The sequence below is a fragment of the Vitis vinifera genome, chromosome 11 (genome assembly GCF_030704535.1).
Source record: "Vitis vinifera cultivar Pinot Noir 40024 chromosome 11, ASM3070453v1".
NCBI classification, from domain to species: domain Eukaryota; kingdom Viridiplantae; phylum Streptophyta; class Magnoliopsida; order Vitales; family Vitaceae; genus Vitis; species Vitis vinifera.
The window spans coordinates 7,777,694-7,804,883 of record NC_081815.1 but is presented as its reverse complement, the minus strand read 5'-3'; the positions used below and the strand labels follow the sequence as shown (position 1 = coordinate 7,804,883).

Here is a 27,190-nt window from a genome sequence, read left to right as displayed (position 1 = left end):
TTTGGCTATAATTAGTATTTCATACAGGCTAATTTTCAAATTAATGAATACTCTTGTTCAATGAAAATTGTATATTAATCCTCAAGTGGTCCATTTAAACCTTAAATTCTAGTATATTATAAAGTATGATTTCCTATTAAGCTATATCGTTTTCTTATTCTAATTAAAATCACAAACTTCTGCAGATTTAAATAAAAATAAAATCAAATTAAAACTTAATTTGAAAAAAATAATTAAGGAGGAAAATTTAAAGTTTATTTTAATTCTTTTCAAGAATTCTCATGGTGATGTTAAAATATCACAAAGACATTATACCTACCCATTTAACTCTTGGATGATATGAAAACTAAATCTCTGTCGTGATCAATGAAAGTGAATAGTCTCTTAAATGGAATCATATATGATACATTGAATATAATCAAATTATCTCTTAGCAATAGGGCAATATGGAGCCATTGAATGTACTATAGAAAATAGTTATGTAAATCACTTTAATAATATAGTAAAATATTCGAGACTATTTGGCTATAATTAGTATATGAAAACCACTTTAATAATGTAGTCAAATCTTCGGGAATATTTAGCTATAATTAGTATATTGTTCATAGATGCTAAGTTTCAAAATCACCTTCATTGAAAACTCCACCTTAATACTCAAGTGGCCCATTCCAACCTTATATTCTACTATATTATAAAGTATGACATCCTATTCAACTATATTATTTTCTTATTGTAATTAAAATTCAACACAAACTTCTAACTGTAAAACAAAAATAAAAATAATTTTAAATTAAACCTTAATTCTAAAAAGTAATTAAGGAACAAAATTAATATTTTAAAAATATTATTAAAGTATAATCCATTTTTATTTCTTGTGCCCATAAAAATCCTAAACATTGGGGGAAATTAGAGATAGTTTTTACTTAGAATTAAGGTGAGCCCCACTGTTACAAATTCACTAAGCTTGTAATATAAACTAGAAAAATTTGAACGTAAGTGTGAAAGGCAGAAGATGCAATGGAAAAACCCAAAGAATGGGAAAGGATGAAAAGGATGCAGCAGTTGAAAGTAAACGTAAGTATTAGTGAAAAGGGCAGATGGGAATAAATGTTTCTGGGAAAGGGCTTGCGCCTTGAGCTTTCACTCGAGGATAGGATGACAATGATACGGCCATTGAAGGAATGACAGGCTGCTATTGAGCCACACCCACACATTGTGTCATCAGTCACTTACAACTCATCACCACATAACCTAATAAATAATCTCTCCACCTCATCATCATCTTTATCATCCATCCTTCACAATCTTCTCTCTCCTCTCTCTGTCTCTGTCTCTCTCCCTCTTCTTCCCATTTCTCCCCCTTTCTTTTTTTCACTTTTATATATTATCAAGTTAACTTAAAATAAAATCATTGTGATGATTTCATTAATATATCCCATGAGTACTGTTCTAAACACCTATGGTTTCTATTTCTTGACATGACTTTCACTTCAAATTTGAAGGAGAAGAAGTAATGAATGGTGAGGGAGGAGAAGGATATAAGAGGTGCTCCCACCAGACCGCATTAATTATATATTCATTAACCTGAAAACTAAATGCCAGGCACAACAACATGGAGTCCAAAGGATGAAGGAAGATGAAAGATCGGCTTCCACCCAACCCAAAGTCGCTGATGATCAAAGATGAATTGCCCACTAACAGCCGGAAGATTAGAGATTTAGCCTGAATCCATTGATAAAAATTGCCCACATAGATTTGGTTGACGGAACCAAGATTTGGCATTTGATTAGTGGATAGAATTTTAATTCTTTCTTTTTGACCTTAGGTTAAAAGTCCAAAGCTGAAAGCGTGTATCCCTTCCTGTGTGTAAGAGAATGAATAAATGGGTGTCACTGTCATATACTACGTGGTCTTTTGTGCATCCCTTCTGTTTGGCACACAAGTGATCTTCATCAAAATTCAAGTTTCTTTTTCTGTTCACAGAGTCTAAGACAGTGAAATGATGGTAGGTTCCACTCTTGGGTTGATATCCACGTATCCTTTTTTGAGAGAATTGTAGAGAAGGCGTGAACCCAATTAATTTGTTCAACCCCAGTAATCCAAACGATGTTTGGGCACTTTTTCTCCAAGGAATAGAGAGAGTCTTCAACCCAATGAATGTGTCTGCAACTTCACCATGGCGAGTAGTGGTCAGACAACATGAGCACCAGCCACCAGCCACCAGGCTCCTTCCGAGTTACTGCAGTCCACTTTGATCTCGGCTGTACATGTCAGCACTTACCCTACCGGAGAGCATAGGTCCACCCCCATGCAATTACAGATAGACACGTGGCTGAACCCATAGACTAATAAAAGTTATTTCTCCTACAAATAATGGCCGTCTTTATCTTGTCTCCCCGGTATGACGCAGTCTCATCTGCCCCATTTCACCGACACCGGGCCCGCCAATACCGTGATCTGACGGCCCATGCCGCTCCCTATCAGTCAAATCAGAAGCCTTAAATCCATCATGATGATGAAAATTAAAAAAAAAACAAAGTCAATCCAGTCCACACCACTGCCACGTGCCCCACTATTTCCTTCTCAGCCAATCGTACCTTGACAGATCCTCCCGCAACTGTTTCCGGAGGGCCTCCGCCGCTTCCCCAAATTTACCCACCTCAGCATCGTGGAACAATTAATAGGTCACCTGGCCTGATGTGATTGGCTAATGGTTGCTGATGAGCTACTGAAAGAGGACTACTTGAGAGGACACCCTTCCACTTGGACCAAACGACAAGGGAATGCAAATTGCAAAAGCACACCTGGCCTCACCGCCTCTCTCTCTGGCACGAATCTCTTTCTCTCACTAACTTTCACCGGCGATGTGGGTGGTGGGAGATGGGTTGGTGTGAAATGGAAGGTGGAAGAGAGACGAAAGTGAAACAAAAGGAAGAAAAAGGCGAGGGAGATTTTTGAGTGTGAGGCTTTGGGGGGATTATGGATTGTGGGAAACCCTAAGTGGGTGTTGGTGTATAAAGTGTGTTAGAAAAGAAAAGGGAGTGGATGGTCTGGGGATTGTTGAGGGAAGGGTTTTGTATAAATGGGAGGAGGTGCACAAGGAGAAGTGCTGGGATCAGATCTGATTGAAAAATTTTGCGAAGATAAGAGGGAGACGAGAGAGAGACTGACAGAAGAGAGTGAGCACATGCAGGCAATTTGTATAAGGGTATACCTATGCCGGTGCGTGCTCACCTCTCTTTCTGTCAGCTTCAGGTGCTGCCTCTCTCACCTCTACTATCTCATCCCTTCTGCTTCTGCACTTACTTCTTCCTTCGTTCTTTCTTTTCTATATCTATTTAGTCTATATATACTGTCTTTGCTGTTCTCCCTCTAGAAAAAAGGAAGACACCCTCCGAAATGACATATCTTGCAGGCTTGACCGACCAACTTTTGCAGTTCAGTTCCCCTCCCTCTCCGGAATCTACGGCGTTTCTCTCTCCTTACACTTTATTTTTGTTTTCTTTCAAGAACTAAAATTAAAATCTCCCTCTCTGTACCCTCTTAATGATTGGAGTTGAACAAGGCAAGAACTTTGATGAGAAGTTCATCGGAGAGGTAAGGTTGCAAAGCCACATCCACCACCAGTCGTTTGCATTTTGTTTCCTTTTCTTTGATATATATTTGGAATTATGAGCAGGCCCGGCAAAAGCCTTGTATGGCTTTTTCGATTTCTGGATGAAGAGAATACGACCATCAGTGGTTCGAATGTATATAGAAAGAAAATTTCTTCTTTTACATTTCTTACCATTAGATAGTGTCCATAAATCTCATGATAGGTACTCAAAGATTCATACTGAACTTAGATGGGAGCTTCTGATCTAGTTGCCACCGGAGGCGACTGAGGGCAGCAGTTTAGTTGTTTGCATTTTATTTCTTTTTCTTTGATATTTTTTCGGAATATAATATTTATAATGGTGCTTGAAAGCGTGACTTTTGATGGTCCTCTTGTTGGAGAGGACGAAGTTGAAGGTACGCCTGGTTCCTGTACAGATTTAACGGAAAACTGTATTTTTTTTTGGAATATAAATTCTACATGTTCACGTTATTAGCTTGTTTCAAAAGCCCTCTCTTTCTCTCCTCCCCTCCTTTGTCTAGTGGAGCCTGCGATGTCTACTGGACCATTTTCCGGAGGTAATTTCACGCTTTGCTTGTTCTAAATCTGGCTTTGATTTGGGTTTTTCAGTTACTGTTACCAAACCTACAAGTGGGTCTCCAACGAAATTTATAATTTCTCTTTGTGGGATGTGTAATGCAGCTTTCATATAATTCTTTGGCTCCTTGATGTGGGTTTCGTATCACGGAGTCGTTGTATGAAGAAAGAGTGGTCCTTTTGGGAATGAGTCATTGTGCATGGTTCCCAATATGGGAAGATTCCCTTGTTTCCATATCTGGGGAGATACGGACTATTTTATTGCCTTGTCCGAAAACTATTGCAGAAGAGATTTCCTTATACAGGTTATTTTTCTTCAATTAGGAGATTTTGCTAGATTTAGATTTGTTCCCTTTTTGGAAGTTATTTCTTCTTTATCGAGGTGCTTCTTCAATTATCCAACTTTTAAATGCCTCTTGTTTTATCTTACAGCACTTATTGCTTGGTGCTGGGAGCAATAGTCAGCTTCACCATAAAATCACCCAGGTATTTGTAATTAGTTTCCCTTCCTACTCTTCCGTTTGTTGATTTATACTACGCAGCACTATATATGCCCTTTAATGCATGATGTTTTTGGAACAGTGTTGTATTTTCTCTTTTTTGGGATCTTCAAATATGCGGACTGAGTATGTCCATGATTTTTAAGATGATCCGTTATGGTGAGGATGCTGTTTTGTTTGGACATAAGTCACATGGTCAAGGAGGAAACTCTAGGAGTTGATGTTGGCAATAATACCAAAATCATGGCCATTAAATTTCCATTAGAAAACCAATATTCCCAGCATTAATTTAGAGTATTTTGGATCGTTTGACCTCATTTTTCATTGTCCGTTATAGCTTTTGATCCCAGGAACTAGGTCCTGGATGATTCTGAGCAAGCATATTGCACCATGTGAAGGTGTTGGCTGCAGCATTGGAAGAAAGTATTATTTGTGTTTTGTCAGAGGTCGTATTCAATATTTAAGTCTTGCTAGCTGGAAGGATAATTCTTCAGGCAATGTGATTGAGATTGCTTCAGGGTCCATAGTACTGTTGTGAGTAGGAGGTGATGTGGCTTGTCTATAACACTTAAAGTTGAACTAGGGCTAAAAGTCCGTAAATTGCACTGCATAGATTGATCTTGTCTTCCGGTCACGAGGCATGGCATTAGCTCAACTTTGTCTGGAACCATGGCTTTTTCAAAATATTGAAGGATCTAGGATAAGGGCATGAAGTGATTCCCATCGTTCTTCCTGTACCCCACAAAAAGAAAAAAAAAAAAAAAAAAAAAATCTTTGTAGTGGGTCTTTAAGTCTGAATTATTTATATTTTTCTCCTGTATTTTAAATGGACCCCATGGATAATGACATCCAAACAGACATTAGGTTTTCTTGCCATTACTCGTAGGGCCAAAGGACATATGTCTTGGCTACTTTTCTGTTTTTGTGGGGATGAAGATTGGGTAATGGAGTTTGGTGAAAATTATTTAGGTGTTATAGGAATCATTTCTTTTCCTCTTTTGATGGGTGGGTGCTATAGGAATCATACTGAGAAGACTTAAATACAATTGGAGTGGATGCTTTAGTAGTTTTTACATTAAAGATGATTATTTGACATCATTAAGGATGGATAGGTATTGGTCATGGATGCTTTAGTAAATTGAATGCAATTGGATAATGGGAAATGTTTGACAAATTCATCCTTCCTCTTATCCATTTTTTTTTTTCGAACTTTTAGTCTTATTGCTTCTGAATGATGGTGGCATGGAAATCTATTAAGTTTACTGTGTGTTTTCTTTTTAATGGTAATGTTCTTTCTTATGTTTTGTTTTTGCTTTTTGCTGTCACATAAAGTTATTTAAGTGAAGAAGTGTTATAAAATTGGAAAGTGATATTAAGGTCAAGTTGCAATTAATTGGGATAGAACCAGAACTACATCAATTTATCATCTTGAAACAATATTTCGTGTGCAAAATTGGCCTTGCCATTAGCTTGATAGATTCCTTAGATTATGGAGTTCAAAGGACTGTTAGTGGCAAAGTTCAAAATTTTACTTGTCTAAATTCTTAAGCAAAATCAAAGATCAACTAACAAAATTTTAGAATTCAAATGGCACACATACGTAAAATTTAAAAGCGTTAATGCTTAGATCTTTTATTCTTCTTTGTCAAATATAGTCGGTTTTCTGTTTAATTGCAAGTAAAACCATGAAGATAAACTAATTAGACAAAATAAAACAAGTTCAAATGGCCATATATATAGAATTTCAAAAAAAGAAAAAAAGAAGAAGAAGAAATTAAAGAAAGAATGAAAAACATTGTTTTGAGAGACTACATTGTCAAGATTTTTACTCACTTCATCATGTGGCCAGTTTTTAGTTTCTTCCATATTAACTCAAACTACCTCCCTTTTGTTTTATTCTTTACTGCCTATCCTGGGAACATGCATTTCTCTTTATTTGTGTTTACCTTTCCTTCGCATGCTGGCTGCTTCAGAATCTCCTCTCACATATTACAGTTTATCAAACAATAGATTTCCAAGTATATAAAGTTTATGTCTTCTTCGTCTATGGCAAGCTTGAGAGCTGCTTTCTATTTGAAAATTTTGCTTCATTTCAGAGCAAGAAATGTTATCTGGAAGACTTCTGGTCTCTTCCTCAGTATTGCACTCTTTATTGGATCTTAATATCTTACCCCCACTTGGTGCCAAAGACCAAAATTTGTATCTCCACTCTTTCCTTTGTGAAGCATGTGCTGCATACCATACCATATATGAGAAGCCAAAAGCATAAACCTTAGTTGGTGCTTTTGTTTTTTCTCGTCTTATTTATCTTAAAGGATGCTCCAGTTCCATATCTCTAAGACCAAAGGGATGGGTCCACTCAAGTAATACTCAACCATGGATCATGATCGGGACTGCAAAATTAAAGGTAGCAAAAAGTGTTATAGAATATTTAAAATACTTGGTGCTTTTGCTTCCCTTCTCTCTTATATTTTATCAATTCCATATTTAGTTGCTGCATTCAAAAAATTGAGTTTCAACATAAGGTCATACTCACACTCATCACTTTTGCTGAGATGTTCTTAAACTCCTTTGTCATCCACTTGTGCATGCATGGCACTGTGCCCATATCTCTAAGACCAAAGGGATGTATCCACTCAAATAATACTCAATCATAGATCATGATCAGAACTGCAAAAGGAAAGGCAGCAAAAGGTATTATAGAATACTGAAAATACTTGGTGCTTCTGTGTCTTCTTGTCTCTTTCATTTGATCCCTTCCATATTGGTCTTTGCTACTCATGAAGCTTTCCTTTCATTTATCAAGGATGTTTCAGTCACTTGTGTGTCCAAATATATTTTAATTTGATCGCATAACCTTGTGTCACTGTTATCTCTTTCGAAATTCAGATCATAATGAAATGTAAATTCAATCAAATAGCAGCCAGTGGGTTGAATATTCCATTATCATCCATCAATATTCTCGTATACAACTTTGGGGTCTTATTGAAGAATTTTAATTGTTTTATCCTTAAACAAATCCCCCTTTGAGGGTAGATGGTAAGTAAGAAGGAGCTCCTCTCAAAATCTCTGGTTCCCCTTGGCCACTTCTCAATTCTTAAACCCTTGGAAGAAGTATGCATGTGAGGCATGTTTGTGTGTGATATATATAAAGAATTTAAGTAGAACTAAGATCCAAACTCCATTTGGTCAGAACTATCAGCTGATTTTACAATGCTTTTCATTTTTTCATGATCTTTTATTTGGTAGAAATTATAGGTTTGAAATAATAAAGAATATTCATGTACAGTTTGTCTTGAGTTCTAATATTTCTCAGCTTGCTTCCTGGGATTTGACAACATAATATATTCCAAAAAGCAGCCCTCACAACACTGTTACATGAGAGGATTCAGTTGGTGAAGATAAATGAGCTTGTCTATCTTATGTTTGGTGAAGATAAGAGAAGTAGTCATACAAGTTATACATTAGGTTCCAACTTGACTGGATATGCTGAGAGGATACTGCACATCATCTTTAATACTCGAGTTGATTTGTTTAGGGTATAACAATATCTTAGGAGCATTTAGTTTGTGATGTTTAGGTCTATAATCTATTCGAGTCTTATTCATGTTCCCAAAAGGAAATCCATAGGATCTTGTGAAAACTTATTGGAAAAGAACCAATGGGACCATTTTTGTGAGAGTGAAATTATTTCAATCCACTCAACCATTATGGGAAGAATTTCCTTGCATTTAAGTTTTTGGAGATTAAATCTCATCAGACCAATTATATACCTTCTTGATTACAAATTCAGTACAAAATTTTATTGATTTGTAGATGAAAGCACATCAAGGATAGTATTTTCTTCTCCTACATTATTCATGTTAACATCTTTGGAAATTTGAGATATATCAACTTTAATAGTAGAAGTCATGTGACCATTTATGGAGAGGGCTCAATCATATTCATTTAGTGAAACTTGTTAGAAGATATATTGGACTCTATAAACAATTTATGTAATGTTTGGGTTGCTTAGGCCATTAGGCTAGGCGAGGTAGATAAAAGTCGCCTCATGAAGGCAATGCCTAGGCGATTGCCTTGGGACAAGGTACAAGGCATAGAGGCAGTTTGCCTTTTACTATGGGTTAAGATTAAATATACTTAGATTGTAATTTAATTCAATCTAACATTAAATTAAACAAAGTATAAGGTGAAATATTATATCATCAATTAGAGTAATAATGAAACGGAGGGTCATCAATGTAGTCTTGATGGAAGTGATGACAATTTTAATTTCAATGATGACTATGATAATGATGCCCAAAACTTTTCTAAATAATATGATGATGTCTATTCTCTTATTTTGTTTTTTATTTTGAATTTTAGATGTTTAGAAAATTAGAATATACATTTGGATATGATGAATTTCTCTAAACAATATGATGTTTGGGGTATAATATTTAATACTTTGAATAATTATTATTATTTTGTTAATTTTTTAAGACACCACAAGGGATGAAAAATTACTAGTGTTGATTGTTGAAGATAACACATATATTGGTTAAGTATTGAATAGGTAATATATGTATATTTTTTATCACCTTATTTTTCGCCTTTCACCTTAAGCTAAAAGGAGTCCTACCTATTGCCTTGACATCACCTTTTGCTTTTAGTAACACTAAATCTATGACAATGTGAAAATACTAATGACCTCTACATATTTTTCACTGTTAATAAATTCCTTTCACCCACCGGCCCTTTTTTAACTTCAAAACTAAAACTTGTATTTTGCTCTTCTAAATGTTGAAATACTTTTTGGCAATTATCTGACATAATGTAAGTTGCATCTCGTTGTTCAAGCACATCCAAGTATAAAAACTACCCATAGATAATTCTTTCTTCTCAATTCATTTTTTGGACATTCTTTAATTGGAATCTAAGTTCTCTCTCTCTCTCTCTCTCTCTAGGACCACATTTATTGAATATCTACAATGTTGAAGCAGTATTTAATGGCATATTCGCCATGCTGAGGGAGAGCTTTTAACATCACCATCCAACAACATGTATCTTTGTGTGTGTGTGTGTCTGTGGTGTGGGTTTTTTTTTTAATCTCCTCCACCCCTTTCCACTTGAGCTAGCCTTCAAGGTCCCTACTGCAATTCTTGAATATTTGCAGTGTTGAAGGAGACTTTTCAACATGTATCACTGCCCGACAAAATCTTTTGCTCTTATGAAGCCTTTTAATGAATTTATGATTGTGCTTAAACTTTCAAGACCCTACCCTAACAATCTTGTCTCCCCAGCTTGTCTAAGAATCTCATCATGATGTGTTGTGGATTCAAGAAAACACTAAATTCTCATTAATGCAATTTCCATTCTTTATCAATTTGTGTACCATAAGGCTCATATATCCAAGGTTTTGGCAGAAATCAAATCTATGTGAAGTTGATAACCACAATTTTCCTTAAAAGCCGTTTCATTAGAATAAATCTGGACACAATCTTTTGAATCATGGGTTATGAATTCAGTTGCCCTTTTGATTGCATTACATTGCTAAATCTTTTAAATCGCTCCTCGGGACTACTGAAAGGATTATGGGAGTCACCTTTTAATTTTTCCCAAAATGGTATTAAACATCAAATTTGGCCTAATTGGTTCAATTGAGCTTGTTTTTTCATCACAATATCACCCCATCATTGCCAAAGATCTTATTGTGGAGATAATTGATTTGTGCTTTATTTCATCTTTTTTTTGGTACTTCCATGATCATTTCATCCTTGTTTTAGTACTTTCCAAGTTGTATCTCTAACCAGAAAGGCAAGAACCTTCCATTAAGATAGTTGGACTTTCTGTTGCCACCCAATCCTAAAGTGGATGTACCCAATCCATTAGCACTACTGCAGAATGCAGATCAAGTACATATTATCCTCTATTCTATCTTTTCCTAGTGTGCTTTGAAGTTTCTCACTAGGTTGCTACGAAAAAAAAAGTATGCCACCCCATATTCATTAAGCATAGGTGTCCTTGATCAAATCTGGATTCAGGTTGAATCCTTGACTGTTCACAGTTTTTTTTTTGGTGCATGACATTGACCCACAATTCAATGGCTTAGAAGTTGGACAACCTTTTTCGGTTCACAGTGATGAGGGCATATTAACATTATGCTCCTCAGAATTTCAATGATATGGATATGAAATTTATAGTATGATGAGGTTGATTTTTCATTCCGAGGTTGTAGATTTTATAGATGCAACAACATCGGAAGATGAAATACTGAAGCTGTGTTCCCTATGAACTCATGTTTGGGGCTTATGCAGATACCTATATAGGAATTATGAGAAGAAGCATATATGCTAACATGGAATTCATTAAAAATCACGTCTCTTTTAGCAACAGAGAAATTTGTGAAGATGAATGTTGACTGTATTATTTCATAACCAAGTGTCAAAGAAGACATTTAAAAAGAGGTCTCACCTTATGATGTTTGATGGCTGTGAACTGAAAGATTGTGGTTGATTTCTAGATTGTTTACTTGGCTTTCTGATATACTGAAAGAGATTATTCCTTTACAAACTTTTCGTGTTCTGTTGAAGGTGCCAAAAAGAATATATGGCATGGTCTGGGAAAATGCATTATTGCCAATCATGGAAGAGAGGATATGCCTTAGATTTCAGAAAGATCCCATTTTTCTTCTCGTTTTTTTTCTCCTTGAGATATCTTTTCAAGTGCCAGACATCAATGGTTACTGAATGAAACTTGAACTGATTTAGTTGACCATCAAATAGAAGGAATATTTTATAAGATGACAGAGGCCTTATGGTCTGCTATGCTATTGGTGAAGAATAATATCCATGGAATGAGCTCAGCTGAAAAGAAAGTGTTGAGATGGTTGAATCTTTAAATAATTAACGAACTACAGAACAAAAACAGTGCTCCATTTGGGAGATCAGAGAAACTGGTTTAGATGCTTTGGTTCTGCTACAAAGACTTTTGGCCACACCATTTCTATCATCATTAGCCTGGTCAGTCAAGTCTGATATGTATGATAGCCTAGCTTAATAAAAATTCCAACACTATCTATTTCAAAATTTTCTCCTAGAGGATAACCAAAGTCGCTTATGCCCATTGGTAAATGTTGATTCCTATATAGCACTATTCCCAAATCCCATGTGCTTCAATTGCATTTATGATTAATTGAACCCCAGAGTAAATGAGTAATTTAAGTACAAATGAAGTTCTCCTGTGTTGCAAATTAGTTCGATATCAATCATTTGATAGTTAGACTTTGGAAAGCAATTATTAAGTAATTATATGGCTAATGGGAAAAAATGATAATTGAATACAAATTAGTTCCATCTGGGATTCTGCAAAAGGAAGCAGTATATTTTGTAATTTGAGATCTCTACAAAAGGATCGAGTATATTGTGTAGTTTGAGAATTCTCTTGCCAGTGGTTGCTCATCCAATTCAACAATTTCTAATGTTTGTTTCAGGGATCTTTCATGCCCTTAGTTTCACCAAGAAAAACCCCTTTCTTGGACAATGCTTTTCTTGATTAAGATGGTTTGTTGCACATGAAGGATCTGTAACCTCCACCTTTACCTTAGAGCCTCACTGTGTTCCTCAAGATTCCTGTGCTGGTTTTAAACTAATGAACTGCATGAACACCAGAAGCCATTTGTGACAGTAATTACTTGGGCATGTGAGCTCTAGCAATGCAACCACAAGCAAATTTTAGAATGGTACCTTTTTGGAAAAAAAAAAAAATTTCTTTGACCTCAACTTCTCATACAAATGTGTTTGCTGTTCTCTGTAATGCTGAAATGATTAATGAACAAAAATTCCAAAACACTATTAAGGGACAAGATATCTGCCCTGTCTCTTCATTTGGGGAGTAAGCTCCTTGACATCCTCAAATTTTTTGTACAGCTTGTGAAAATCTATTGTTCATGGTGTATAAACAGAGCATAGGCAGGGGCCATGGTCCCTCCAAGTTCTTGCAACCTTTTTTTGGTTTGTGTTTCAAAATAACCCCTGTAAAATTGCATAATTATTTTGATCACCTTAATGGGAAAATTTTATAGGTCTGCCAATCATTAAAAAAAGAAAGAGAAAATTTATGAGTCTGACACTGGCTGTGTGCTTCTATAAAGTTGCTTTGTTAATGTTTAAGTTCATCTGTGTGTGCATGTGAGGAGCCTAGGAAATAAAATAGTGAAGAATATAATTGCTTTAAAATAGGTTCTACAACCAAAGGGATAAATTAACTTCATCTTCTACATTTTACCAAGTAAATAAAGGTGGGTTGATTTGTTTTCCTGACAGGTAGAATACAAGCATACATAGTTTGAGTTGCCAGCTATCTAACATGGCAATCATTGGTATTGAGAAGTATCCTTAACATAAATCATAAGAGTGCACCCATGTTAGACCATAATTTAATATTGGAGGTTTCTGCCCCACTGGATAGTTCTCTATGTCATTTCTTTCATATTGCAAACATTTGCCATGTTTGATCTATCCTTTGATATAACGAGAAGATAAGATGAGGTTAGTTGCTGTAATTTTTGCTTCTGAGTTGTGGTTGTTTGTTTATGGTTAGCCAGTTATGTTGGCTTTCTTCAGTATTTCAGGGCTCACTGGGATCATTGTGATTTATATGGTTTTATTAGACTTGTCTTCTTATATTGGTTATTAAGCCGGGATTAAGCAGACTGACATATCTAAGACAAAGAAAGCTCTTCTGACATGTTGAGCTTCTGAAATTTTTATGATAGGCTTCATTGGTCAGTTGTATTTCAAAGAAATGTACGAGGCGAGTTTACAGAGACATTTGTTTCTAGGTATGAAAGGTCATGCACTTGTGAAAATTCTGTGTATTGTCTTCTCACTTTATTTCTATTCTGCTAAGTGCCATGCTCAAAGTTCCATGTGGGTGCTTAGGAAAACCTATGTCCATGATGTTGAATGCTGACTCCAGGAAAGTTCCAATCCATCGACATTCTGGAACTCCAACTGGATTGCTATGATGTCTAATTAGTCTAGTTTTATCCAGTAAGGTGTGAGAAAAGGCTGGTCATATGACCAGAAGAGAAACAAGGATGTTTTGGAATTTTTTTATCATTGTGCTGTTTTGATTTTGTGATATAGATGTATTAATATTTAATTTACTTATGGAATCATTGCGAGTCAGCAACCTTGAAGTTTGATGATAAAAGGTTTTACTGAAATTTGGAGGAGTTAGGCATGTGGATTGTAAGCTGTCCCTATTTATGAGGTAAGCAAAGTAGAGAGGCTGGAAGGGATTAGAGAGACTAGCAATTGCTCAAGTGGAGAATTTGTAAAGGATACTTTTAGAGTGAAAGTTGAATTGTAGAAGAAATCCAATCATTTCAAATATTAAGTCTTTTGGGTTATCAAGATAGGATATATCAACTGAAAAATCATGGACTGGTTAGATGATGGTGCATATAAGGTTACTTTTTCCCGAAAATGTGGTGACAGCAACACATGTTCCATTAAATGGTCCCTCATTTCTCTCAATTCAGCTGGAATGGGCTCACCACTTTTTTGTCATCTACATCTCAACAGAAGTTGAACTCTTATCCATCAAATTAAGATCCTTGAACGTCCCAAGTTGATGATAAGGTGGGCCAAGTACTACTGGGTGCTTGGACCCTGCTGTCAATTCAGTTAGGAGGTACCTTTGAAGCAATAAAAAGATGTTCAAACAACACCTTAAGGCTATAAAGAGACATGCAGATGAGATGAAACATGATGCCCTATCGATGACATTGTAAGAAGTGACCCTACTAATGATATGGCCTCTGAAGTGCATATATGCATGCTCAGTCTGTGACAACCAACTTGTGGCACACTTTTGTATGTCAACATGAAATTAGCCATTAACAATTAAGCCAACATGAAGTTCTAATGACAGATAGAAAGGGGTTTAATGAAATGTGTTCTTGGTGAGGAAATTGATATTATCATTGTCGTTGGTCCTTGTTTATCTTTTGCCTTCTGCGTTGATATTAGAGTATAAGATTATCCCTTTCTCGTTTATTCTCCATTCTTTCTTTCTATCTTGGCCAAATCTAAGGTGTCGTATTCCTTCCCTAGCCAATTTCATCTGAAGTTTCAGAGTTTCAAAGCTCTTCATGAAGTTGAAGCTTTTGAGTTGGTTAGTGGTTAACGATAGCATCAGTATGAGTGCCCTTTTTCTTCAACTATCAATTGTAGTGATCTTTTTCTTTTATCTATCAATAAGATAATGTTTATATATGAGTCTAGTCCTTGTGATAGCCAACAACTCTCTTCTTCACAATCCTCCTAAAATAGAGGCTAACTTAACCATTTTGTTAAAGGTTTAATCCAAGCCATAGACACAAGATTAAACTTAAAAAAAAACCTATACCAAAAGTCTACACACACACACACTGAAAAAAAATAAAAAAATAAAAAAAAAACCCATTGAATATTAAAACTTAACCCTCTTGTAAAATATACATGAAAATCCCACAAAGTCCCCAAACGATTAAAAACCTACAGAGTATTTGAGGATTAAGCCTCAATGACCTCGGGGTTATAGACTCAAGGTCATAAGCCTCAATATGGTGAAACTGAAGCTTCAATTACCCTAACACTATAGTCTCAATGCTAATTCACATAGCCTTGAAGCAAGGATCAAGGTGTATGTTTCAATAACCCTTTAAAACACTAGGGAAGGGTCAATGGATCATCTTTCCTTACCTTGCCTAGTTGCATTAGCCTTATATCTTTAGACTCGCTAGTTGGCTCTAGTTCTTTTAGAGAGATGCTGGCTATGATAGTGATTACTTTTCACAGTTTTAAAGGTAGTGTCGTGAGCAGGGTGCTCTAACATGTGTGCTCATTTTTTCTTTGCTTTTGGTGATTTGGTTAGAGAAAAATGCTAGAATCTTTGAGAATTTCTTGTATTTTTTTATTCAAATGGCAATAAATGTTGCTGTTGTTCCTAAAAATAAAATGTAATTTAGACGAACTTGGAAGGATCTTGAAAGATTTTGTTCGTAAGAAGCATTTATTTTATTAAAAGCTGTGTCTCTTTGGCATATTGGTTGATTCAGTGCCAGGACACTTGCAACTGCTGTGTTTTATGTCCAGTCTATACTATTCTTGGCATTCCACCTTTTACAGAGGATTCATACTAACTCCTCTCTGCCAGTGTTGTATACTGTGGGTGGTTCCCTAACTATGATTCTTTTAGAAGTTGGGATTTTCCTTCTGTTTCTACCTATATTAAGGTACCATCATTCAAGTCTTTGGTGGTGTTAGCTAGTTTGAATTATGAGAATGTAATTATTTGATTGTTTTCTTCCATGTTCTTAGTGAAGGGAGTTTGGACCCTCTAGAGCCTGTGATTATCTAGACATAAAACTTGAGGTCTTCCTTTAATTTGTTGAGAGAGATGGTTAGTGTTAAGTTACTAATTTTTTCCTATAAGCCTAAGCTCTTCCCTCGTTTGCAGCAGCTTGGAGAGACAAATTAGGTGCAACAATATATAAATATACGGGGATAGTAACAGTAGGGGAGACTCAAATTTGAGACCTCTAGCTCTAATTCCATATTTGACTACCTGCTTTCCTTAAATCTGAATAGTAAGAGCATGTAAAAAGGATTCCTTAAGTTCTGGTTTGTCTAGAATTGATTGATCAAAGAGACTCATATATGATTGGTAGATCTCATTTTATTTCATGTCAAAAGTTGAAAGGCCAATGTGCAAAGGCTGGAACTGAAGGTGTGGTTTCTTTCTTATAAATGGAACAAATAATAAGTGTGATCTCTTCAAATGAAACCAAGGAAATTTTGAAATCTCTATCTGGAAGCCCTTCAACAAAAGCATCTCACATCCAACTTTATTGAAAGGGGCTTTCAAGTTTCAAACGTTTTCTAGTTTAAGGTGATTTAGTGGTAAACCAAACACAATCTGAGTCTCTTTTAATAGTTAGAAAGAGCATTTAAGCATTCAAAAAGTTGCATCAAATGGGGAACAGGTGTAAAGCATTCAAGAAGTTATACAAAGTTAGCCCTAAATGTTAAGAACTTGACCAATATGCCAAAAACCTATGGACCAATGGAACTTGTGAAACAAAGCCCTATGACCTTATGGCCATTTAAGATTATAACTGAAACATTAAGAACCTTACCAATATGTGAAAGATCCTAGAATTGCTGAAACATGTTAATTGAAGTCTTATAACCTTCTGTGTTTGTAATATGCCACTGCACTTCTAAATCTGACATCCTTGGAAACTCTTGCTCCAGGCGGCCAGCCTAATTAACCGCTTTTTGCATCAGCTCCCTCTCTAGTGGTAGGCAGCCATTTTCTTTATCCTTTGGATGGCTCTCCCTTTACTGTCCAAGCAGCCCTTTTGTGACTAGATTTGGGACCTGGAAGCATAGATTGGATACCAAATGTTAAAGAGTCTTGACTAGTATGCCAGAAGTTGTAGAGACAATGGAACGAACCAAATTGTAAGTGCTGTAAGATTTTGGGATCATAAGAGTCATGAATGAGGCATGGTGGGCAGATTGTTGGGTTTCATTTATGGTGGTGTTCCATGGTTGGAGATTGAGGAAGCGGTTTCTTTCTTGGATCATATCCAGATGCAAGAGCTGTTTTTTGGAATGGAAGATACTATTTCTTTGGTTGCTGACTTTGGATAAGTTAGTCAATACTCATTTATAGAGTTGGTCAGTAGTTGATCGGACTCCTAGCCAAAGGCATAGGGTTTCTAAAGGTTCCTTTGGAGTTAGCACTTTTTATGTGAACAAAAGTGTGGGAACATATCTATCAAATATTTAGGAAGAAGATTTAAAATCATCCCAAATTGGTGTTCTATGTGTTAAAGGGACGGAAAGATTGTAGATCATTTTATTGATATATTGCTTTCTGCCATGGGCTGTGTGCTTAACATTTCTCTACATGTGAATTCAGTGTGGGTCTTCAAACCGTTAAGCATCTATTAGCTAGTTAGCATATAATGTTTGTGGGGAGGGGAAAGCAGAATACCTGAAATGCAGCTCCTTTCTGGATTGCACAGAGTTTTTTGCAAGAACAGAACAGATTTCAAGGAGTTGAAGCGTCAAGGAGGAAGCTTAAGGTGATGGTATCTGACCATTTCTATGTGATCAATCCCAAGTTCAAGTTTGAATCCATGAAGATTGTTTATGGACTTCATGGATGGTGAGGATTGAGTTGTTCTAGTGTTGCAAGGAGTGTTTTTCTAGTTCTCTATTATCTCTTTCTCTTGGTTTTTCTACTCCCTGCAGTCTCCTGTTTGTATATGTACGTAGGTTGCTTCACTTTGTAACTTCAATATTATCCTCTTACATGGCAAAAAAGAAAAATCACCTGCAAAATACAAACAAACATGAACCAGGGGGCAAGTTGTGGTGGCTATCTACTTGTGGTGAGGCTAATCTCTCAGTTTATCTTTTGTCAGGCTAGTATTATTAAAAAAAGGGATGCTGTTTTATGAGGCTTCCTTTATTTAATGGTGAGGGCCAGAGGTTACATTGATAGGGAGTTGCCACAAGCACATGTCATCATCATACCTTCATTTCATTATCCCTCAGCTTTTGCTGACAGGTTATTGGTTGTAATCTATTGCATATGAGTCTTAGTTTTCCCTTTGACCTGGGTGTTTGTCATTTACACATATCTCATTCTTCATGATGGTGTTCTGAGTTGGAGGTAGTGTCATGCATTAACATGATCCTATCCAACTTTCTGCGTATCTGTTTTTGCATAGCAAAGTATTTTAACCATTTGACTATTGTCCAGAAATCTAATATCATGATTCTTTTTGGTGCATGGCACACTGCATCCCTGTTTTCTCCTATTGGATTAATTATATTTGAAATGCCTGGGAAGTTTGTGTTTCATTGAATAAGTCATTGGCGCTTCACATGCCATTCAGCAATTGAGGAACTCTATTTGTTTCCAATGGGTTATGTCCATCTCTACTTTAATTTTTTGATAGATAACATTTTTTCTTCCCTCCCTTCTAGGATTAGACCTGGACATTTACACAGTCCCACTCCAACCATTTGCCACCTGAACCATCTATCTCTAGTTTATGCATATCACCTGTATGGTGATGTCACAGTGATGTTGAATCTCATAATATTAGTTGAAGTTATGCATCTGTTCTTGTTTTTATTATTAAATGTTTCCTCCATGTGTTTTTATAAAAAAAAGAAAAAAAATTGCCTTAGTAAGTTTCTTGGTTTGAGAGCAATTGAATTAGTCTACGGATAAAGAAGGGCTATGTAATATAGCAAGAATGTTAAGAGTATTTTTTATCTTGATGTCTAATATGAATTGAGAGAGTCAAACAACGGTGGTTGTTGGTTGTGGTTTTCATGTGGTTGAAGTACCTAACAACAGCTGATGCACTATATTCCATAGGCGTGACTGAAAACACATCTAACAGATTCAGGATTGGGATTTTAATATGAGAATGAATTTCTTTTCCACAGAATTAGCATCAGTGGTTCATCTACATTAGAATTATTTTTTGATTGTTATGATTTGATAAACCTTTCACCATTGTCTAGGTTGCTGCATGGTTGGGAGATCCATATGTGGGGAGGGAGTCTGGGAAGCTGTTTCCCTGCTGTATTGAGTATTTCTGGCCATTTTCTTTGTGCTTTCTGGCATTGTTTCACCTAATGGAGATTGTAGTGAAGGATCCCATGAATTGTTGAAAATGTCTGTCTGTTGGTTGATTCTTGATATATCATGTCATGTCATGTGTCATAAATGTTCAAATAAAATTGACTCTAAGTGGAGCTGGTGTTTCAAAGTATTACCCAGTGGTTAAAGTACCAGTTATCATGCTGAAAGATTGATGGTTAAAAACATCTTCTCCAGGAAGGGACTGCCATTGCAGCCCCCTGCTGGGGTATTATGTAGAAGAATGATGGAGATGTGAACCATCACTTTCTAGTTTATTCAAGTGTACTAACTCAGTGTAATAAATTTCCTGTATATCATGTCAATTCTTGATTCATTAGTGTTCTCTTTCCAGATGTATTGGTATTCTAGTCTAAGAACAGAAAAGTTGTCCAAATATCATAATATTTTGCCTTTTGAACTTACAAGGAGTTGGGATGGAACAAAATGGTAGGAGACTTTTGAATTGATGGTAGACCTGCCTGTTGGTATTGACATGTTTGAGCCAGTAAACTGCTTAATAGGACATTCTTGAGATGAGGAAACATTTTGTTGTCATCAGAGTGGCATGTCCTCCCCCTTTAACTGCAACTGAAGTGATTTGTGCCTTAAAATTGTTAGTAAGGGATATCCAAGGCCTGGAAGAAGTAGGGGATTTTACTTTCATTTGCCCTTGATTCTGGTGACCCGAGCACCCTCCTAGGATGATACTTATCTGTCAGTGGCCTCTGTTTGTGTCCTGGAATGTCCCAGTGAGTAAGAGAACACATCTAGACCAAATTTTGCATAAAGCTGTAATTTGGTTACCATCTTTGTTTTATCTCTGTCTTTTGTTTTCTTAATTTTGGTGTATAAAACTGATACAGAAACAGCACATGAAGTGGCATTTCTCTTCCTGTTTGAATGTAATATAGAACAACATCAAAATTTTAGATGTCCCATTTTTTTTTCGATACTTTTGAAGTCAATTAAGATAATATCTGACGTGACATTCAAGTTTGAAGGCTTTTGGGCATTGATTTATCTCAATGAGTATAAGGTTTGATGGAACCCTATAAACTTCTATTTTTTTCATCAAGCTGACATATTTTTTATTGTTTCTAATTTGTCAGAGTTGATTTTGGAGGTGCTAGTTGTTATTTAGTCATTTTACTAATTCCTTGTCTATGGATTTAATGTGTCAAAGAATGTGAGGACATTCTGGAGAGTTTTTGGCAGTCATTAAATCTATAGGGTTGTGAGCTTGATCTTGATCCTTGCTTAATGAGTTGGAATATACCCATCATGCTTCAAGATGTGTTTTCTAAGTTTGCACTAAAGCTGCAGTTTCAAGATGTGGTTTCAAACAACTGTTTTTTTTTTAATATATATATATATATAAAATAATAAAACAGGTGACCAAAGGAGCCATTTTAAACAATTGTTTTGGAAGGGGGGCAAAACATATATTTTAATGGTCGAAAAATAGCCAGTTTAGACCAAAACTCCTAATATTGGCTAGTCCTTGCTGGCCTGTAGCCATCAGCAAGTCTTTCGAGTTTGCACATGGCAGATAGCTGTTCAAAGTTGTAAAGTTGTATACTCTGGTCAAATGGTTAGCAGGCTCCTCCAGCCATACCAAGTTTGGCCTTTGCACTCCAAACTATAACCATCTTATGTGCAGTGATTGAATGGGAGTGGTCCATACTAGGCGGTCCATTTGGCATTTAGATGGTGTAGCCAGGTCAGGGGTGAGCCTAACTCATGCCAATCCAGCCTTAGAATGAGTCAGGCTAGTGGTTGGAGAGTCAGGTCAGGCTGGGCTGTTGTTTGCTGGACCAAAGCGGTTTAGGCCATCTTCAAATATCTATTAGTCTTGGGGGTTATTTGTCAGGCATCACATTAGAAGTGAACAATGTGTATTGTATTTCTTTATGGTCCCAAGGAAGTTTTCCTCTCCAAAGCCAACTTGTGTGCCTGGCATGTGAAAAAGGGTTCAGTTTGAGTTGGTTGCTGGCCTAGAGTCTGAGAGCCTGAAGAAGAGCATACTGCTATTTTGGCTTGATACTCAGTAGAGCATTCAAATTTATTAATGGGATGCTTAAGCATGATGGGCTAATCATCCACTATAGGATACCGACCTGCTGATAAAATGCAAGAAACAACAAACCTAATTGTGTTAACTTGACCACCTAATAACATCAGTTAGGGAAGATTGCTCACCTAGTTCTTTTCTGAAATGCTGGGCATTACCCCTGGTCTACTCCTTCCCTGATTTCTCCTTTGAACTTTTATAGGCATTAAATTTCGTATGCATTTTCAAATTGATATATTATTTCAATGAAAGTATTATTGTGTCTTTTATTTCATCTGTTCTACTGGTTAAACTCATCTTTCTTCCCATTATTTTTCCTCAGAATTAGAATGGAAGAGGAAATATTAAGTGTAATATCAAATGGAGGAACAAATGTGATTGTAGAAGCTTCAGATTCGAACAGCAGCAGTCTCCCATTTCATGGAAGCAAGCGCACAAAACAGGGTATTAGTGTCTCTTCTGGAAGGTTCAAAGGGGTTGTACCTCAGCAAAATGGGCACTGGGGTGCACAAATATATGCCAACCACCAGCGAATTTGGCTTGGTACATATAAATCAGAAACTGAAGCAGCAATGGCTTATGATAGTGCAGCCATCAAGCTCCGAAGTGGGGACAATCACAGGAATTTTCCATGGACTAACCTCACCATTCAAGAGCCCAACTTCCAAAGTTTTTTCAGTACTGAAACGGTAGTAAACATGATTAAGGATGGCTCCTACCCATCCAAGTTTGCTGAATTTCTGAAGACTGAATCACAGAGAGGAGAAACAGAAGTACTCAGTCTTGACCAAGTGGGTGTGCACCGGAATGGAAGGTTTATGTGTAGGCTTCTTTTCCAGAAGGAGCTTACCCCAAGTGATGTGGGTAAGCTCAACAGGCTTGTGATCCCAAAGAAATATGCTACTAAGCACTTTCCTCCTATTTCTGAAAGCGCGGAAGAAAATGAGGTTGGTGGTGCAGCAGCCGACATGCAGCTGGTTTTTTATGACAGGTTAATGAGGCTATGGAAATTCCGGTACTGCTATTGGAGAAGTAGCCAGAGTTATGTCTTCACAAGGGGTTGGAATCGGTTTGTAAAGGACAAAGAACTAAATGAAAATGACATTGTTACTTTCTACCTGTGTGAGTATGGACAAGGGACAAAAGAGGGCCGAACATTCTGCATGATTGATGTAGCTTATGACAGGAGCACTGATGGCCGGGATGCAAACAATGGTAGCTTTGTTGAAGGGCCTAATCGATATGTTGGGCTGCAAATCGAGTTGCAACAAGATCTGAAGCAAAATATCGGGTATAACAAGCATGAGAGGAAATCCCAAGAAGAGGAAGAGTCTGTGGGAACTGAACCAGCACTTGAGGGGCAGAAAAAAGGTCTTAGACTTTTCGGTGTACAAATTGGCTGAAAAGAACATGGTTTCGGCACTGATTTTGCATTCTCTTATTATTTCATAGATCAGTTTCCGGTGATATTGTTAGTTGAATTCATTACAGGAGTAGTTTAGGTGTTAAATGGAAACAGTGGCATCCTTGAGGAGGATACTTGTTGAGTTCATTTCATGAGTAGTTTTGCTGTTAAGTGGAAACAGTAGTATCCTTGAGGATGCTGATAATTTGGCAGAATATTGAAATATGTACTTTCCATTGTCCCCCAAAACAACAATTGGACATCAATCAGTTTTCATGTGTATAAATGTATATATGTGTGCATATATATGCTAATGTGGGATGCATTGGTGTCATTAAGGCCTCAAAACTTTGTACACGTGATAGGAGCAGATTAAGTAAAGAGTTGATGTAGTCATATCTAATATCTTATGTTAAATGATTATTATACAATTCATGTTTGACGCAATTCTTGAATAAATTGGGGCTTCAGAGCACTTGTCTAATTCGTCGCCCATGAAGTTTGATTTGCTACAAAGGGGAAGGGTCAAAACCCAGAGTATGCACTCCCCTGTTTCAAGATAGCCCATATGAAATTCAACTGTGGATGGTATCTATCCAATTTATCTAATGCCGATAAAGCATTTTCAACTGAAAAAAGGGAATGCACTCCCCTGTTTCAAGACAGCCCATATGAAATTCAACTGTGGATGGTATCCATCCAATTTATCTAATGCCTATAAAGCATTTTCAACTGGAAAAAGGGAGTCCAAAGTGTGTGGTACATACTTTCAATTGAACTAAAAGCCTAGTGGTCTAGTTGGATAAATTCTCATTATTCTAAAAAGGCTGTTTATACGCCAAACTAAGCCATGCTAGCTTCCAATGATGTTAAATTTAGGTTGATGAGCGAGCATGCAAGTCCAATAACAGCCACATCTTTGTTTTGGGTGATTGGGCGTCGGGTGACCCTTTGACTATACCATGTTGATGGTTAAGTCATGAGTAGGGTATGGGCACAAAGGATTGGCTCACTGCTTGGGGTTTATCAACTTAAATGCTTCTTTTAGAGCTCTAGTAGTAAGGTAGTTATGCATGTGCTCCTATTGGGGTTCACATTTCGTTCTCAACAAAAGGTGCTATTTGATAATGTATGTTTGGCAAACCCCTCGCTAACCCCAACGAGCATTTAAATATGTCCTATATTTCATTCATGATGGTACTTCAAATGGGTTAAAGACCATATCATGAGGTTTTCTATCTTGAAAATAAGGTATATCTTGCCTAGGCAAAATTTTGGAAATGATACCCTTATATTCATGTTTTCTATCTATTTTATCACCTACTTTGATTTCATATTTATGTGAAATATATACATGAATCATTTTTGAATTATAACTAGAACCATCTTTTTCTAGATCCATCACACATCAATAACTCAACCTTGACCTCTTATAGGTAGTTTTAGGCACATTTCCTTTAAAGTGTATACATGAATGCCAAGTATGGATTGTAATAATCTATCTTTTGGGCCACAATGATTCTTTCACCTTCTGAGGCATGAATTTACCTACTAAAATATTGCCCATCTCTACCCGAGATCCAGTAATGCAATTACATTTTTGTCTAAATTGTGGAGTAAATGTGCTTCCAAATGCGGTTTGAGTAGGTAGGGGTCCTATAGAACAATGGGAATGGTGCTAGGCCATTTTTGGTTGGTCAAACCTACTCTCATGATGGCTTTGTAGTAACCATGCTTGAGTAGAAGTAGAACTATCCATGCAAGACTCAATGGATAATCGAGAATGTCTCATATTGATGGGATATGTCAAATTATGGACAAGTACCCATCATGGTTGTGCACATGCCGCTAACCTAGCTACTAGGTAGTTTTCTTTTTCTTCGGTATTCATGTCTAGGAATTGGGTGTTTTGTGGACACTAGTTGCCGTCTTAGTGGGCCGCCCACATGTAGCTAGTTTATGGTGGTGTTTGGCTTATTTGGCTTGGCCTTGGGATAACATTTCTCCTAATTGGGTTAGGCTCCTTCAATGCCCTTTTTTCCATTGAGAGATGTGAGCATAGTTAGTCATTAGGAGTTGGATAGAATGACTAGTCAACTCTCCTAATTGGGACGATTAGTGCACTAATTTAGGAATTTGGAATGACTTTTAGGTTGTGTATATGCCTAGAGGGACATGTGGTGTCTAGGGGTGTTGTACAACTATTAGGGTGTTGAGTAATATGCCTGTAAATATTCATTTGTCTTAATGATGTCACAATAGGCCACACACTTTCACATGCTCCCATATATGTCTACTTTTTCCCTTTTCTTCATGTTCTCTTATTTCCATCTTCCTCTCAGTTTTTATTCTACACAATTCTTTTGTAGGCCCATTGGTCTTCTTTCCATAGTTGGTCTCCATTAGTTTTTAGGTAATTTTCTCATTCTGTATCTTTTTCTTTTGTTTCATTTTCCCTTATTTCCTTTTTGGTTGTTTTTCACTATCAAAGAGCATCATTTTCAATCATTGGTTTCATAGTCATAGAAACCTTGAGGGATTAGGTTTTCCATTGGAAATGTTTTCTTAGGCACCATGTTGATCTAAAGCCAAGGCTGACAGTCAATTTATTTCTAAACCTAAGCGATTCTTAGGGTTTTTCTTTATACTAGAAAATGTTTTATTTTTGGAATAGATGAGGGGTTATATTTAGGTAAAATTTGTTTATCTTGCACAATAGGCTTCCAAGTGTAGTTATTTGCCTACCTTAGTCAACTAGTTAATGGCTTCATCGTGGGTGGCTCTAAGCATTAAAGTTTTTTATTAGGTCATCCATCACCCACTTCACTTTGCATTTAGGTAATAAAAGAGTCACTCAAACATCTTTACTTGAGAAGTGTTGATTGAGAGAGAAAGTGCATTGGCACAACTTCTTGATCATTAGTTGTTGTTCACAAGTTGTAAGGGGCCCTTCTTACCCCAATATCCACGCAAACCACCTAGGAAGTTATTAGTAAGCAAAAGGAGTTTCAAGTTTTAGGCTAAATATTCCATCTTAGAGAACATCGATATTCACTTCTCTAATGACCCTAACAAGTTGGAGTCAATAGGGAGTTCCTTTTCTTAGGGAGTATACTTCATTAGAGAGACGTTTAGGGTCAAACTACATTTACCATTATAATATTTAGTGAGGTAATTTTTTTATTACATGGGCACCTATCTTATGTATGTTCATTTGAACGCCATTCAAATACTAATAGGATGATTTATAATGAATCGTTTATAAAAGTTGGGCATCAATGTTCTTGAGGTCTTTTTCATGTACACTTTAAAGTTGAATAGTTTTGAGATGTTTACCTTGTCCACCCAATGCTAGTCTTTAGAGTTCATAAGCAAGCTTCCAAACACAATTAAAGGTTGAGATAAAGAGAATATTCTTATATTTGGCTTCTTGAAGTTCCATGAAGATAAGCGGGATAAGGGGTTCCTTATCAATCAATCCCTTAATTTCCCTGGTAATTGTGGCTATGTTTCTTATCATTCAGGACAAAGCACCGGACTTACCATTTTTACATAACTTTCCTCTTTTCCTTTTCTTTGTTTTCCATGGCTAGTCTTTTTATCTATAACTTTTTAACTTGATTTTGTCTTTTCGTAGAGAATGATAGAAACACTTGATTTAAGGTATAAGTAAAGGAATCTTCTTTTTATCATGCTTGCCTATTATTTAACATCAACATTGGCCAATGTATGGCCAATATCCTTTTGATTGTAACAAACCTTATGGACATTCTTTCACACTTGGACTACTTTGTATGATAATCTCAGAGCCACCTAACATTCAATTGGAGAGTACCTATAATGACCTAAATTTAATTAAGAGTTAAACTAAGTTTATTTAATCTCTTAATGAAGATTAATGATGCTAACATATTAAGGTAATTAAAATATGGTTAGGATTTAAGTGGTCTTGGTAATCTTCTCATGGTTTGCAAGTCGATAGCTAATCAATGACTTTCTTAAATGAGTAGTTAAGAATTCAATAAAGGGGTGTTAATTCATTTGGTAGTAAATAAGTCATTTTCCACCTTAAAATTTAATTTAAATGGCTAAAATGGATGTGAGAAATTAGTTAATAGTGGAACACTTAGAGTGTTTTAAATTGAACACATAGCAACTACTTCTTGAAGATAATTAGTTGCTAGCTTAAATCTCTATTTTGTTTAGGAAAAAAAAATTGTAACATGAGAATGAAGAAAATAACAAGTTTTCTCTATAAAAAAACACGAGACTCAATTGAAGAAAAACTAAGGGAGAAATTGAAAGTAAAAACCAAGTCA

The 27,190-nt window shown here is 36.3% G+C and overlaps 1 protein-coding gene and 1 non-coding gene across 3 annotated transcripts; both read left to right on the top strand.

Moving 5' to 3' along the window:
* Positions 1 to 2,683: 2,683 nt before the first annotated feature.
* Positions 2,684 to 23,137, top strand: LOC100250084 (AP2/ERF and B3 domain-containing transcription factor At1g50680). 2 transcript variants are annotated; one of them, XM_059740694.1, is made up of 5 exons: positions 2,684 to 3,597; positions 3,680 to 4,173; positions 4,298 to 4,497; positions 4,625 to 4,678; positions 21,789 to 23,137. In XM_059740694.1, exons 3-5 carry the CDS (start codon positions 4,379 to 4,381, stop codon positions 22,867 to 22,869), a joined length of 1,254 nt encoding a protein of 417 aa, XP_059596677.1. In that variant the 5' UTR covers positions 2,684 to 3,597; positions 3,680 to 4,173; positions 4,298 to 4,378; the 3' UTR covers positions 22,870 to 23,137. The 2 variants fall into 2 exon arrangements, with proteins under 2 accessions (XP_059596677.1, XP_002276492.1); XM_002276456.4 differs by lacking the exons at positions 2,684 to 3,597; positions 3,680 to 4,173; positions 4,298 to 4,497 and adding an exon at positions 6,789 to 7,099 and having other exon boundaries at positions 4,620 to 4,678.
* Positions 3,158 to 3,260, top strand: MIR156D (microRNA MIR156d). Its single transcript, NR_127735.1, has one exon. It is a non-coding gene; the product is annotated as a microRNA MIR156d (primary transcript).
* Positions 23,138 to 27,190: the final 4,053 nt, after the last annotated feature.